Here is a 17,090-nt window from a genome sequence, read left to right on the forward strand (position 1 = left end):
TTCCGAGGCCACAGTTAACACTCAGGAATTGAGGCTGAAAACGAAAAAGGAATGTTTTGAGTGCAAATCACTGCTTTAAATGTAACCAAAAGAGTAAATAATTGCAGACGTTCTGCTCAAAAACAGATCAAAATAATGATCTACAGTAGATTTCACAAAAGTAAAAGCGACCAAAGGAAATATTTCATGTTAAGGCAACATTTTCTGTAAAAACAAAGAAACAAAAAATTATAAATAATTTATTTTATACTGTGCTTGTACATTTCTTGGTGAATGTAAAACTCAATTGTTAATTGATTTGTGCAAAGATGGGTCTAGGTCACATTGAGCGGTTTAGTGTGCCTGAAACCATGTGAGAAAAAAACAAACAGGTACCAACTTGAATAGGTACCAACTGCAGTGGGCTTCCTCAGTCTTTTAGAGTCTTAGAGATCAGTAGAAGACCTGCTGTGAGTACGACAGAGTGCACTGCTCCCAGTGTTCCTCCATTGCCTCTTCACTAGCGGTGTGGCATCGTAAACAATGCTAAACTCCAAACAATTCACATCAGACATCACTACTTCCACACTGTAGCCAGCAAACATGAATTGGGAGCTTTTCAGTATGGCTTTGTCTCTCTTAACTTGACACAAAAGTCTCTTGGAGAAAACCCCCCTCATTCTCTCTTGATGTTGCTCAGCTGTGGGTCAATTTGAGCGGGCTGTCCGGAGCGCCCCTTCCTGCCCTGGTGGGTTTTGACGTGCTTGGACAGGTGATCGCTGCGCATGAACCTCTTGCCGCACTGCTGGCAGCCGAAGCGCTTCTCGCCGGTGTGCGTGCGCAGGTGCCGCTGCAGCTCGTCCGAGCGCGTGAAGCTCTTGCCGCAGAAGAGCCAGTTGCAGACGAAGGGACGCTCGCCGGCATGCCACCGCAGGTGCGCCTTCAGGTGGGACGTCTTCTTGTACACCTTGCCGCATTCCGGAATGTGGCAGATGTGCAGTCTCTTTTTGCCGAATTCTAGGCTGCTGCTGTTCCCCGATGTCTGGCAGTTGGGACACTTGCAGCGGCGGCAGCGGCGGGTGGAGCTCAGCAGGCTTTTGGACGTTCCCTGCAGCAGGGCGGCGATTTGGGGCTGGTGACCTAGGACTAGCTGCCTGCCCAAGGAGAAGTGGTGGCCGGAGGGGGCGCCGTTGCCCTGAGGGAGGCTCCACCACTGCTGGCTGTCATCGCCAGGACCTCCGGCTAGGTGAGGAGGCCTGGTTGAATTGGTCTGCAGAAAACTAGGAAAGTTCTGACCCATGGCATTGTGCTGGGCATAATACTGAGCGTTCCCTTGGGCCTGAGTGGACAGCATCTTGACCGGAGACAGCTCGAATGAGTATGTGGCGGGTGGCTCGGCCGGAGGCGTGAGGGGCAGCTCGTGGTGATGATGATGATGGTGGTGGTGATGGTGGTGAGAGTGCGAGCCCAGGCTTGTCTGAACGTGGCCAGGGAACTGGACCTTGGGCACGGTGAAGGCCATCTGGTGGGCACTCAGGCCTGAGTTGGGTGCCATCTCATTGCTCCACAGCTGAAACATGCCGGACGCCGAGCCCACCGCCCCTTCATAGGGGAACTGGGGCCCCTCGGCGCTCACGCCGCCGCTCACCTGCCAAGCCTGACTGCACGTGGTGGCCAGAAAGGAGAGTGGGTTGGGGCCACTCTCTGGAGATGAGCTGGGGGTGCGATCCTGAGGGGGACACGAGAAAATGTCATTAACTCAGAGCAGAGATACAGTGAAATTAGTAATACTTCGAGAATACTTCCTTCAATAATTGCTGTAATAATTACTTTAATGTCATCACTGATTACACAACTCGAGTTATTCATAGCAAAAGCCAAAGTATCAGTGGATTGACTTTATTTGTAAAAAAGTTTGAGAAGTTTAAAATGAAAACATATAATATGATTATTTATCAATAATAACATTTTTAAAAATGCAACTTGCATTCAGAACTGCACACTAAGAGTTTCAATGGAGCAATAAAGACACAACTGAATACCTTTAACTTTGTTAAACTAAAAAGTATAAAACACATGTTGTAATAACACAATTTATAAAAGCAATTACATAATTAATAAAAGGTTAATTAACAAAATTTCCCATTACTGATACAGAGGTTGATGTTAATGCCTCAGTTCTTGTCACATGGGTACAAAAGCATGATGTGCTTAAGGATATTATAAGAGAGATATTAGAAGAGAAAGAGGCGCAAACCTGTAAGAAGTTGTGCAGGAAGTTATCCGCTCTGGTCAGCGTTAGCGCAGCCATGTGCTCGTGCCTTCACCAGATCCGCACCTGCGAAAGAGCGCGCCGGGGACGCGCAGCAGGGACGCGCGCTCCGAGTCTCGAGCAGAGGCAGGGGAGCGCGCATGAACGTAGTAGTAATCCTGCGAACTCCTGCACTTCTTTACTCCTCCACTCTTTCCCGAGCTCCTCCACTTCAGCGACTCTTACTCGCGTATTTTCTTTTCTTTTCACAGCCGCTGTCTCTCCTCGCAGCACTCCTCCTTCTGCAGTGTTAGCTCGAGCCTGTTGCAGTCCATCCTCACGAGCTACCACTGCATGTTCCCTTTATAGAGTAAAGCTCCTCTCCACGGGGTCTCTTAAGTACCGGGATGGAGGGCTGATGTTCGGGGTGGGGAGTGGGATGGGGGGGGCGCTAACCTTTATTTCATTCTAATGAAATCTTACCAAACGCTGACCTGTGAAGCCCCCACCCTCCCAACAGCTGTTTGAAAGAAGCATATAACATGATAATAAGAGAGGACAGTTAAAGGATGTTACACTTTTCATATGGATCCATCATGAATTACTGTAGTCGAAATATTCCACGTCATCTCTGTCCTTCGGCTGGAGTAACTTCTGTCACTCACTGGCTAAATTCGCCTTTAAATATAAGAAATAAAAAAAGTAATGGCAAGACTTTTCATTCGAACTTTTCGTTCCACCTTAAATGCTGTAGCAGTTACAGTTTATTTAAGGTGGAACGGAAAATTCGAACAAGCTGGCGAATAAGCAGCTTCGTCTTTTGGTAACTTAGTAACTTTTGTGTGTATCTTTTACTTTTTTTTATACACTCGAATTTTCCCACAAATATTCATTTACACTCATGATTTTTCTTTTACACTGTTCATCTCACTATTACACTTTTAATGCGCGCAACATTTTAAGGAACCGAGCTGACTGACTTTATTAGCTAAAGCTAAAACAGCGAATTCCTGATCTGCGATTTGTGGCGAAAGTGCTGTTTCACTAACTTTACTGAATCTGCCCCATACAGTGAAAAAAGAGTCAAAGAAAAGTAAAAAGAGTCGCTGAATTCCCTCATTTCTGTGTTTGAGCTGGTGATCTGAAGTCTCCCGGGGCTGCGGGCTGATTGTTATGCGCTGAGGTGAATCCCGCTCTTTCTGCGCATTAGCATGTTAAACCACTTTCCCAGAGAAGCCCCTCCGCTCTCCGGACTTCAGACCCCAGCAGACCCCGCCGGGCCATAACAGGGGCTCATCCTGCCTCCCTCTCTGCCCTCTGCTCTTCATCCGGGTGGATGTGATGGTCGCCCTTACCTTGACCCCGGGCTCCGAAGCGTCCTGCAGAGCTGCTCATTGACCTGCTACTTAACACGGGGGTCTTTGATCGGCCTGTATTCAGTCTGTGCTCGGGTTTTCTTTCTCTGAGGCCTTCAAGAAAAAAAAAAAAACATCTGCCGCACGTGCGGCTAAAATTAGGGGAAATTATAGTCTTGGCATAATAAGAGTAGCCAATACACACCTATATATTATAGGCCTACATCACACAAACACACCATACACATATCAGGCATCGTGTACAACCTCAACAGGAGCACTTTTATATGATTGTCCTCTTTTTTGTAGTCCAGTTAGGCTTCATTTCCCAGTGTTGTTCATTTAACATCTTTTGTTTTTTTTATTATGGTTAAAAATATAGTAGTCAATAGTTTAAGTAATTAATAGTTTAAGACAGACTTTTATAAGTTAAAGCAACAAATCTGTTTTACTATTTATTTATTTATTTATTTATTTAAAACATTAGATTAGGACAGGGCTTCATCCATAGCCCTAATTTTAAGACTTTATTTTTGTAAATTATCTGTAAAGTTGCTGTGCTGCATTAACTGAACTAATTATTCCTGAACATTTACACTGATTTAGGCTCTTTGTGTTCTCATCACTCATCACTTTTCTCGGGTCTACTTAGACTGAAAGAGGTTCTGATCTTGTATAGCTCATTGAAACTCACTATCAGAGACTCTTTTGAGTGTAAGAGCATATAGTTGTACTCAAAAGATTGGGCACCCCTGGTCAAAAAACATGTTTTGTTGATTTTCCAAATGAAAATAAGTTAACACTTCCTCTACAGAGAACATTCTCAGTTTGTTTCCTGTACAGGAAGTTAACATATTTTCAATTAGAAAATCAACAAAACACGTCTTTTGACCAAGGGTGCCCAAACTATGTCACATTCAAGTGTGAAGATTTATAGTGTCTACCATAACATTAAGATAGTAAATGTATTAATTAAAAATCTTAATATTGTCTAATTTATAAGCATCTGAATAATTATACAGTTTAATTCATGTAATGATAATCACACAGTGAGCTTTAATGATGACAATACAATGTCTCTGAAGCCTGTATATATTATTTGCCTATAATGCGTTTTTCCAGCTGAAATAAGATACAGAAAGGGGAACATTTGTCTTACATAAAGGAAACGAGTTAAATTAGAATAATTTGCCTGAACAGTTGAGTTAATGATAGATGGGAAGTTCTAGATGAGCTGGGACCTTCTCAGCATTATACTGGCTTCACTATGTAATTTGATAACATATATCTAAATAAGACTCAGTAATGTAATGTAATGAAGTTTTTAAGACATACAATGGAGTAAACTGTATGAAATTACATAATAGAACTAATAAAGGATTAAAAGATCAGGAACTCCACTAAAGGGATGCTAGTACTGAAGTAATATTTGTAGGATTTCAAACCTGTTACTTACTTACTATTATATATATCACTCTTTATATATGTGTGTATATATAGAGGTTTAAGGTCAGGTTTGAATGGTTTTGTAGAGACAGATTTAGGACCTCTTATCAAAGCACCTTGTCATCATGATCTAACAGGATGGAATTATACTACAATAATACTGAAATAAATACACATATGAATTAGAGCACCAACACATTAACACATTATTAACACATATAGATATGTATGAATAATTTAGTTTAATTTTAACTTTAATTTCACATTTAAACTGTATTTTATATACACATAATAGAGGATTCTTCAAGAGTTCTTTAGTAAAGACAGTGGTTCTATATAAAACCATGAGCACTCAAAACATTTAGAGGGTTCTTGCAGAAAGAAATATATAATTCATAATTCTTACATGTTTTTAAATATACAAATACTTTAATAACATTAATAAACATGAATAAAACTGAACTGTCATTGTACTTTAAAGTGGCCCAATTAGTAGAATCAATAAGCTCTGAGTGCCGTTTCACTCTAAAGACGTATTCAGCCCTCATTTATTCTCAGACAGTGATGTGGATCTGGTTTGCAGCGCTTATGCACTGATTCCTGTTTGTTACCGCACTGCTACATAATTCATGAGCCTTTGTTTCTGCTGGTTAACCTAAAGAACAAGGATGAACAAATCATTAACATCCTTTCTCCAAGAATGAATCTGGTGTAAAATTACAGCTCTGTGAGAAAAAAAAGCCATGTTAGAAACACAGAAGCAGAAACACAACATCATCAACAGCGCGATCTTGTAGAGTGTTTTGGGGGCAATTAAGGTGTGTAATACTAATAAAAACAAAATAACAGTCAAATAGCAGGTAAAAAGGGGGTAAAGGACACGAGTAAAACACATCAAATATTTGGTGGCGTTTTACAGAGGGAGGCCGCCTCTGTCTCTTTCTGTGGGCTTCATTACCGAGCAGAAGTTGTTAATTACCCTGATTCTTATTTCCTGTCCCCTAACCCCCCCCCGCTCCTACTCCCCCCATCCCACCCCCACTCTGACTGCCTCCCAGATGAGTGTCTTTGAAGTGCAAAGTATGCTCGCCTTACTTTGAACTGTGAAAACAATGCTCCTGTGGTTGTGCTTACCTTCCCCATGTTACCTCATTTAAATAGACCTGGATCCGACTTCCAGCGTTTTCAAGGGAAAACTCATTTCCAGAGCAAGCACAGATCCCAGCCTTCATTAGGCAGCTGCAGAGATGGCAGGCAATCAGGCAGCGGCTCCAACACTCAGGACTAAAATACTGATAGCCAGCCTCTTACAGCTCTTAGGATGAGGCTTAAATAAGAGTGCAATATGTGCTTTTACTCACTGTAGTCTAGTTTTACTCTTCCAGTGTTTCAACAACTTTGGAAAAATAAATTAAAACAAATAAAACAAAATAAAATAAGTTCTATTAATCTAAACCTAGTACTGTTTATTATCAACTGAATTTCACCAGATTTGTTTACAATTTAGAGATCGATATGTACAGTCGTTTGCAAAGTTTAGGGCACCCCTGGTCAAATAGCATGTTTTGCCGATTTCCTAAGTGAAAATAAGTAACACATCCTCTACTGAGAACACAGTACTGCACATTTGAATGCACAATTACTGTTTATTTGCTAAATTTATTATAATGGGAAAAACATAATTCATAATTTAGTTTAATTTTATGCTTTTTTATTTATTTGTATTTATTTTCACTTTGAAAATCAACAAAACAGCAATGAAAATGACAAATCAAATGATTGTATAAAATAAAATAAGTTGAATGTAATAGTTTCTATTAACCTAAACCTAATCTTAAACCTAATCTTAACCCTAATGCTGTTGTTAATCAGCAGATTGTTATTTTTTTGAAGACTATCAAATAAAATGTGGCCATAATGAATTAAAAATAAATTTGACTGTAATGTTCAGTCTAAAAATAATCCTAAACCATCATAGAGGAAAACCGATTAACGAGGCAGAGAACAGTTTAAGCAGTTTGTTCTTTCAGTGTTCAAGGTTCTATGCAGAACCATTGTCCTCACTTAAGAACCCTTGAAGAACTATTTTTTAAGAGCATCGTTTTAGGGGACTATTAAAATAAAACAAAGTAAAATAAAATTAAACAATTATATAAAACTAACTTTAACCCATTAAGATTAGAATTTCAGTCTTATTACATAGTATTATATGTATTATTCAATAATTCCATGTACTACAAACTGTCTGAGTTATTATTAAGTTATGGAAGTGATAAAGTTTGGACCTGCAAGCAGTTCTGGACATTTAAAGGGTTAAAAACACTAAACATAAAGAGGTTATTTACAATAAAAACATGGTGGAAATTGTTATTGAAATTAAAAACAATAAGACTACTTTTACACTTATTTGTAAATGAACATACACAACACAATTAACTTATTATAAGGCCTATCAATAAAAGATGTAGGAACAGGAAATTTCCTTCTCAGATAAAATATTTACAAATAATTACTAATAACTTTGTTTAATATCTAGTCATTTTCACTGTCATGTGGCCTTTCCAATAAGGAATCACCACCACAGCAGGACTCGCTTTTATTACTGCAGAACTGTTTAGTGCAGCAGAAACGTCCAAACAGCCCTACAAAGCTGGAGGCACTAAAATGTTCAATATGCACTCTTACGGTGGTCTCTGAAAGCCAGCTCTAGGGTGGTCAAGCCTCTTTTTCCACATGTCTAAATTGGGCCTCTAAATGAGAAAAAAGGACAGAAAATAAGAGAAAACGCACAACGATTGAGTTCCGTACTCTTTCCATCAAAGATGACAAATCCACCCGCTTAGAGCTCTGTGCTCATAAAAGGGACTAAACAATGCAGGAATAAGCAGGCATGTTGTCAAGCTGTTTTTAGCATGTCTGGGGGCACTTTTAGAGCCTCAGATCACTAAATTGTCCCAGCTGTCTTGACCATCTGCACTCCAAACAGCCAGCCATGAGCTTTTGTACTGGTGGCCATTTCCAAAACCCAGTTTTACAGCCTCATGTTGGCTAAATGACCCTCCAACAGCCAACGTGACAAATGTGGTATAATGGATGAGACAGAGATAAAAGTGAAACAGCCTGCTGTCGCCTGCATCTCTGCAGGTTTAAGCCTTAATCAATGCAGGCTGAGACAGTAGTGCTCATAACCACCACAGATAACTCTGTAGGAGAGAGAAATGGGACAAAAGAGCTCTTAACGGTGGAGCTGAGTTCCTTTAGTTCTGATCACTTGCTTCAAGAGATTTTAGCACATTTCCCTTTGTGGGGCCACATGTTAAACCAATTGTCATTACTTGCCACGTCACTTAAATTCTCTACTTCTGTATAAATCATCAACTTACATGAAAGTAATAATAAGTTTAGCTTTAAAATGTCAGCGGTTTTTCCAGAATGATGCTTTTACTCGTGTTAACTCTCACTTTGGACAGAGGATGAATAATCTCGGCATTGCTTGTTGCACTGTAAAAAAACATGATAATTGTGCTAATTTCATATTTAGGGTTTACTTTTTTGTCAAAAATAAATCTAGTAACATGAACTACTTCTTGTATAATCCGTAGTTAGAGGTAGATCTAGTTAAGATTTAACATTTACATTACATGTACCGCATTTGGCAGGCACTCTTATCCAGAGTGACTTACACAGCTAGGAGAAGGTAGTGTTAGGAGTCTTGCCCAAGGACTCTTATTGGTATAGTGTAGGTTGCTTGCCTTGGTGGGGGGGATCCCCATTCTGCAGTGTAGAAGGCATAAGTGTTACCCTCTACACCACAGTCCTACAGACTGAATAGTCCTGTGCCCAAAAAGCTTCCCATCATTCTTAGCAGTTTTGTTGTTTTCTGTTCATTACATTTACATTTACAGCAGAGTGGGTCAGAGTGTACTGTCATATTAAATGTGAAGTTTGGATGCATTTTACTTGTTTTTGATATTCTCATCATGGTGGTGTTTTGTGTCCTGGTTTACCAGTTCAGCCTGGAGCCATGAATGCTAACATGGCCACAGAAATGGACAATTCTGGTCTTATCTAAGCCATTTGTTTGTTACTGTATGGAATAATCCATTTTATATAATGCAGTTGCTTTAATGGGTGGCAACACATTACACAAAACAGAAAATTGATGTAAGTTTACCTGACTAATTCAAGAATAAGCAGACCTTGTAAAAGTAGAGCCTTGAACCATATGAAATGACTGGGCTGTTTGAGTTAACCTTACTTGCTGCAGAAGTGTGGAGCACTGGAAATGAGAAAGTTAGTGTGAGTCAAATATATAATTATTTACGTCTGAACCTGTTGAGTAACTTACTTTTTGAGGCACTAAGTTTGCATGATTTTTTTTTAAAAGTCAACTATTTTTTTTCTGAGGAAAAAGAGGAAGTTAAATGTTTTGTTGATTTTCTAAGTGAAAATAAGTTCACTTTTAGTGCACAATTACTGTTTATTTGCTGATTTTAATTTTTGAAAAAAAAAACTGTACAAAAGTAATAGCACAATTTATATGTTATGTTTTAATGTTTTTTAAAACCAATTATTAGGCATGATGCACTAAAAAACTAAAAAAAAACGTTCACTTAGAAAATCAACAAAGCATGTCATTTGACCAGGGGTGCCCAAACTTTTTTATGAACACACCAATTGTTTTGTTGCAGCGACCTGTCAAAGAACATTATAGGAGCAACTGTTTTTATTGTTTTATTGCTCAGCCACATCCCCAGCACACATGTTCAAATAGAAAAATACTGATAAGTGAGTAATGTTAGATAGAGCCACCCAGATGATCAAGAATCAGAAACGTTATTCACCAGTACGCAGGCCTGGATCATCCAATGGGTTTTATGGGCGTGTACCCAGGGGCCTGAGCCAGTAGGGGCCCCTGTAAGCAATTATGAGAAAATCTAAACAGTACAGTAGTAAATATGAACTTACAACATGTCCTGATGTGAAGTCAAGTCAAAGTTAATTTATACAGCGTTTTTCACAACAGGTGTTGTCACAAAGCTGATTTACAGAAAGAATGTACAGAAAAAGCCCCAATGATGAAGCCAATGGCGACAAGAAAATCTCCCCAAAAGCAAGAGGAAGAAACATTGAGACTCAAAAGGGGAACCGATCCTCCTCAGGCCGATTGCAAAACAATAGCACAAGAGCGATAAGTAAGTGAGAACAACAACACCAAAATGCTTCCATTATAATCAGTGAGAGTGTCTGTCTAACTTACATGGGCTGGGAGTGCGTTTTTGACGGACACTATCCTTCATTGTCACACTTCAGCTTTCGAGTTTTCCATTTTGAACTAGCGTCCCTGTGAATGTACCTTGAAAATGAAGGTCCGAGTATTTAAAATATGTGATCTGTAAAAGCAAGACCTGAAACTTTGACAGAGTAAAAGTTGTGCATTTCTAAAGTATAAAATGTCAACCACCCAAGTAAAAAAGTTGATTTGTACTTGACAGTGATCTGTGTCATCAGAGGTAAGATATAAATGAAAAAAGTATGCTTTAGCTAGACTGCTTGATGGTTTGGCATTTTAAGTTTGTTGCTTTTTTCTGTGTTTATGCACATTTCAGGTTTGTTAATTGTAATTTATGTCATCTTCATTGGGGTTAACGCTTTTTCATTTGCTTGTAAAGAACAGATACATGCCTTATAGGGATGTGTTGCATTGGTTGTTAGGTTCATGTTTAACTACGGTGTAAGAAATCACCCATTCACATTGAATTTATGAGCAGTGTTTCTCAGACTACTTTTTGAATGAGGCACAGTACAGGGCAGTAAATCAGAACAGATGCCATGTATAAGTCTTGAAGGTGTCATAACAGAAACAGCCTGTTTAATTCTAAGGAATAAACTGAGGTAGAAAAAGATCATGTAAATAAATCATATTTCTGGTACATGAACAAACATAGACATCATTAGAAGACCTTATAAGACCTTATAACAAAGAAGACTTTTCAATGTAAATGAGATGCATGAGTATGAAGAACCTTTTGAAAGTTCGAAGAACCTCCACGTAATGTACAGGTTCTATACCAATTAAAAGTTTTTCCTAGAACCATACAACCAATCCAAGAACCATGTATAAACTGTATATTTATTCTATAAAGAGTTTAATAAATATACAGGGAAAAGGGTCAAACAACATTTCACAGAATATACAGCACTGTGCAAAAGTCTTAGGCCATCTGGGCAAATGAGATACAAATGAGATGTAAAGCAATTTGTCTGGGCAGTAGGTGTTCATTTGTTTTTTTTTAAATGCTAAGATTAGAATAAATATAAATAAAGCAATAAACAGTCTGGGATCTTATGTCTTACTGGGTTCGCTTAACCATCTCCAAAACTGTCCTTGAGGAAGTCCAGTATTCACAGTTTCCCTCTAGTAACTAGTTTATCTAATCAGTCCTTCATTAAATGAGCTCAGGAGCGCTGCTGATGCAACTGAACAAATCCAAACCTGTGTTCATCTGACCGTACAGACCTCTGAAGTTCTTATTTAGTCAATGTCATGAACAAATGAGGAACTCCAGGTCTGAGCTGAACGGCATTTCCAAAAATGGCCACTGTAGTTATCATACGTTTTCATTATCAGTTAGTTATCATTATCATAAGTAGACGAAATACGAATATTGTTACACACATGCTACAAATAAGCTAACACTCTATTAATTAACAGTAAAGCTCAACATTGTTATATACCATTACTACTTACTTCAGCTGTAGCCTGATGCTGCCACAGCAGCCTACATACCACATGACAAAGTGTGCTGGTGTATGAAGGGTATTTTGTTTTATGATGACATTTAAATGTGCAGCAATATTAGCTTGCTGGTAGCAATATTGGTATTTTGACTCCTTTACAACCTCATAATTCCAAACATTCGGAAAAAAATGCATGTATGACAAAAATTTATTGCTGTTCGTACATTTTTGCTTTATACAAGGTTTCAAAAAGCAGTGATTTTCAAAAAACTACTTTTTTCTATTAAAGCTGCTTAAATCCGGAGTTTTTGTACAGGCATGATGCCGGCTACAAAATGGAGACAGAACTGGGTCTTTTTTTCTATCTGATGTAATAATAACCTCATTAAAAAACAATAAATCTTGTTACTTGTCACTAAACACTATGGGTTTGAAAGCATGTGTAGCCATCAAGAAGCCCTTTCTGAGAAAAGCAAATCAAGCAAAGAAGCTGTTGATGTTCTCAGAACAATGGACTGAGTCCACACCTCAACATCACTGAGTGTGTTTGGGATTATGTGGATTGTGAGAATCAGGCAATCATGAAATGCAACCAACTTCTACTACCGAACTTTGGAGGCGATGAAAAAAATACCCCTGCAGATTTCGTTGAAAAACTAAAAGTCTCCTTATAGGAATGGAAGCTTATTCTGTTTTTGTTATGTGAGTTTTCTGCTTTTTTCCTGACACTGAAAAATGTATAACTAGTACCTGATGACCATTTTAATGTGAAATTAAATTAGGGTGGTCTCTGACTTGTGCACAGTACTGCCTTTATGTTTATTTGTATTTATTCTAAGGTTATATAGTGTTTTTATTGGAAAAAACGATTTATTGCCAGTTTAAAACTGCAAAATTGTATAAATAGTGTGAGGCCTAAGATAAATTTGTGTGCATTTGCAGTAAAACACTAGTTCAGTAGTGCAGCCTGGTCAACATCTTTGCAGTTCTCCTAAATTTCAGTGCTCGTCCACTTGTACGTATGCAGTACTGGAATTGTGTGCTCAGGTGTAGATACAGAAAAGCACATATTTCTAGTTGTCAGAGAAACTTTTATCACTAGCAGGGGCACTTGAAGTTTGTTTGCATTTTGTTTTCCAGTACTCTTAACAACTTCAGAAGTCAGATCACAGGAGCCCATGATCAAAGCGCCTTTCGGTTAGTTCAGGAAACACAGGAGCTATACGCCACGCTTTGATACTCCACATCAATATTTCAATTCAACAATCGCTTGACATGCACCCGCACTCCCTCAGACGGAAGACGAAAGGAGAGAGTGAAATGGAGGGGGGTACCGAAACTCCATATTAAAAGACTAGAGAGTTGAGTTTTTTTACTGCACGGCAACAACTCCTTTCACTGCAATCTGCTATGAGTGTCATTTAAATACACTCCGCTGCTCGGTCGTTTGGCCATATTAAATTGGTTTAGTAGAATGTAAAAGAAAACTAAATGATAAAATTCTTCAAAATCTCACAGACCTTTGCTTTCTAGCATCTGAAGGAATTTAGCTCAGTGTTAAGCTTTGAAGAGAACCTCACTACTTTGAAGAAGACACTCTTTTTGAAGAGCAAGTATTAAGGCTTGAAGGTTTGGCTACTTTGGAAACAAGATAAGAATCTAATTCACAGTGTGTGAGTTTGCTGTAAATGAGTTCAGGACTGTTTGATGTGTAGTTCTCACAACTTAGCCAAAACCAATAGTTATTGAACACATTTTGTTGTTATGTGTTGTGTATAAAAGAGAAAAATGCAACTCCATGAAGGCTGCAAGTTTAAAGAGCCCATTTCACTCCAAAATTAAAATTTTCTTGCTGTTTTGAACTAAAAGAATTAGATGTATCATGTCATAACTGTCGAAAAAAATCTCTAGAACAGTAAATTTACAGGAGAAGCAAAAAACAGCTTCAAATTTCCATGGAAAAGTAATTTTTGACCATTTCTATTGGTTCATTACACATGATACACACTTAAAATGATGGTTCTTCAAAGGTTCTTTAGTAAAGAAAGTGGTTCTATATAAAACAAAGAACACTAAAAGAACCCTTTGCAGGATTAAAGGGTTCTTTGCATCACTAAATGGTTCTCCAGACTGATGGTGATAGTGCTGTAGATGGTTCTATATAGCACCAAAAAGGGTTCTTCTATTGTTACAATGTCAAGCATATAACAATAGAAAGTCTGTAACAATAGGAGAACAATGTCAAGACTGTAACAATACCATCTACAGCATGTTCTCCATCAAAGAACTGTTTAATCATGCAGAGGGTTCTTTGAGTGTTCATGGTTCTATATAGAACCATTTTCTTTAGTAAAGAATCCCTGAAAAACCATTTTTAAGAGTGTAGGTTCTTTGGGAGCACCCGCTGTTCAAAAGTTTGGACCACCAATATAAAAAGAGTGGGGTTTACTGTCTGAAATGATTCTAATGTGTGCCTGGTGTCATTATCTATGCTAGCTGACTTACTGAGAATTTCACTGCTCATTCACTTCCCTTTTATATCATTCAAAATTAATGATTGCTAATTTACTCGGGGAAAAAAAATGGTTTATTTATGGACCATGTTTGCTAAAGCCCTTAAAAAGACTAATTCCCTACAATAGCTGTCAGGCTAAAGCAACATAATATGAATAATAAAGAAGCTGTGGTGAAAACAAAAGGAAAGAACAATGCGATTATCAATCACAAAGCAGCTCCTAACACATCAGCACAGGCTTATGAACAAGCGAAAATAATTAGTCCAAACAGCTGACAGTGTCATTTCACAAGCATCAAGTTAATGTGGGTATTGTAGTGCACATGGACCCCTGCCAATTTCCTAAGAAAGCCTGAGTGATGGTTAGAAGTTGTGAGCATGTGTCGTGTTGAGATGGCTGGTGTTCAAATTACATGTGAACTGATGGAGCTGAACCTCACACTGGATTCAGTCTCATATTCCTCAGCCTCCGTTCTGAACTGCTTGTATTTCTCAACAGGCAGCATCATGGTTACTGAAGCCTTTCAGAACAAATGAAGAATTTTCATATGTGGCATGAACATATCACATAACTTGATTATTCATATTTTGCAAATCTGTGTTTTTTAGTGGTAAGACTTTATTTGGAAAGTCCACTTTAGATGTTTTGTAGATACTTAATTTATTTTAAGTTATATTCAACTAAATATCTACTAAATTGACCATAGTTTTCTTTAAATGTAATCCTAACCCTAACCTTAACCTCAACCCAAAACCCTGGTCCTAGCCCTGACCCTGGTCCAAATCCTAGCTCTAACCCCACCACTGTTTAGAATCAGAGTTTCTACAGATAGTTTATTAACAATTTGAACATCTGTGGATAATCTATAGGGGACAATAGTAGACTATCCAAATAAAGCAAGACCTAATTAGTTAACCCTTTAGACCCTTATGGCCTGTGTAGTCCCATGCTAAAGTTTGAACACATCCAGTCAAATGACATTTGGTTGATTTTGTAAGAGAAAATATGTTAACACATCCTCTACAGACTCCAATTCAAATTTAACAGGAAAACAAAAGAGGGTATGGCTCGCTGGTTTAACATCGGCTAAAAATATCATTGCACAGAGTGGGGTTTCCCCCACATATCTTTTGCATAGGACACATTTTATATCTAATTTTCCCTCAATTTGTCAAATTCAGCAAATAAACAGTAATCATGCATCGACAAAACATGTAATTTGACCTGGGCCGCCCAAAGTTTTGCATATGTGTAGACTCAAGCAGTTTTTCACTGTCATAACCTACATATTAGTTTTATTGTAGTTAGTGAATAATTAATAATAATTACTAATGTTTAAGATTAATACCTGAATATTAAGCCTAAGGGTCAAACTGGTTAAGGGTGGGGCTGGTGGTGCAGTTCTGTTACTCTATGATAATAATAATTAAAGTCATCAGTTCAACCACTTAAAGGAGGCTGTGCATCCAGCTTGTAATCCCTATTGCTCCGGCCTTTCATCCTGAGGCTTTCAGGTCGATGCATTGTTCAATTGCACGGGCTGCATGTGGTCATTTTGTAACAAAATCTTTGAAACTGTGACTTTATAACGAAAGGATTGTGACTAAATGTCTGCAGCAGCAGCAGCAGTGAACAACTAACTGATTCCTCCTGCTGATTCCCCTGCCGTTTTACTACAGCTCTAATCAGATCCACCTGATTCCCCTTTCAGATGTTCCTGAAGGCTCAATCAGCTCAATCAGGAGTTCATAAATAATTAAAAACTCACTGTGAGGGACCTTCACACTGTTCCTTAATAAAGAGTGTGCAGGCTTTCCTTGCATTATCCACTAGAGTAAGAGTGCATTATTCTGGTTAAACTAGATGTGAATTTATTGAATTGTGTTAATTTTGGCAAATTGGCTTAATTGATTGGCTTAATTAACCACATAATGCCTTGCAAACTTCTTTGTGAAAAAATAAACATTTAAATTAAAAGCCCCCATTTCTGTTGTTACCTACTAAAAGGTTCATAGTTCGAATGTGTCACCAAATAAACAAATTTTATCAACACACATGCTTTCAGAAATTTTATTTGTTTTGGCTGTAACTATGTTAATGTAACACATTTTTTTACAGTGCACAATCTGATCATCTCGGGGACCCCTTTCATTTAGGCCACATCCCACTCCCACCTAAAACTGCCTTAAAGAGAATTCTATTTGATTTCTCAAATTTTCTGCATAATTCAGTCATTGAGATGTGAACAAAGTCAGAGTGGTTTGATGTGAAATGTTCATTGTAGAGAAACATACTGACTCAGAACCAGGGGTCATAATGTCTATAACACCAGCAAACCTACATGTGTCTTCTGAGTTTTTGTTATGCTGAACATGGTAAAATAGCTGTTCTCTGGGGACTATTTTGCCTTATAACAGCCTGCATGTACTTCCACCATGAATTCATTAAAAAGTTTTAGGTCAAAACTTCATCTGAAAACTCTAAAACAATGTCTCAGGCATCAGGCAGCATATTCATAAACATTTCATGTAAGTTTCTGCTTTTTGTAAAAACTTTCAGCTTTTAGAGATGCTGAACTCTTCAGACTTCTGCTTCCTGTTGTGTTTGATTTCATTCTGTTTTGTTGATGAGCACCTGCACTGTTTGTGATTCAAGTTAAGCATTTTATTGTAGACCAAGAGCACATCAAAAAGAAAAGGATGGAGCCTAAAAAACATCAGATCTTATGCTGATAAATGCTGTATGTATTGAGTTATCTGACCAGTTTATTTGAATTGTTTTGCATATATATATATATATATA

The 17,090-nt window shown here is 38.2% G+C and overlaps 1 protein-coding gene across 1 annotated transcript; it reads right to left on the bottom strand.

Annotated features, from left to right (window-relative positions):
- Window positions 1–348: 348 nt before the first annotated feature.
- Window positions 349–2,290, bottom strand: sp5l (Sp5 transcription factor-like). Its single transcript, XM_036591881.1, has 2 exons — window positions 2,237–2,290; window positions 349–1,708 (listed from the first exon to the last, which is right to left on the bottom strand). The coding sequence occupies exons 1-2, from the start codon at window positions 2,288–2,290 to the stop codon at window positions 656–658; spliced, it is 1,107 nt and encodes a 368-aa protein (XP_036447774.1). The 3' UTR covers window positions 349–655.
- Between the last annotated feature and the right edge of the window lie 14,800 nt (window positions 2,291–17,090).

Source organism: Colossoma macropomum, unplaced genomic scaffold (genome assembly GCF_904425465.1).
Source record: "Colossoma macropomum unplaced genomic scaffold, Colossoma_macropomum, whole genome shotgun sequence".
NCBI lineage: Eukaryota > Metazoa > Chordata > Actinopteri > Characiformes > Serrasalmidae > Colossoma > Colossoma macropomum.

Excerpts from the sequence above, each read along its gene's own strand:
- sp5l (XM_036591881.1), bottom strand. The coding sequence starts at position 2,290 with ATGGCTGCGCTAACGCTGACCAGAGCGGATAACTTCCTGCACAACTTC. Across the intron at positions 1,709-2,236 it reads TCCTGCACAACTTCTTACAG|GATCGCACCCCCAGCTCATC; the intron begins GTTTGCGCCTCT and ends TGTCCCCCTCAG.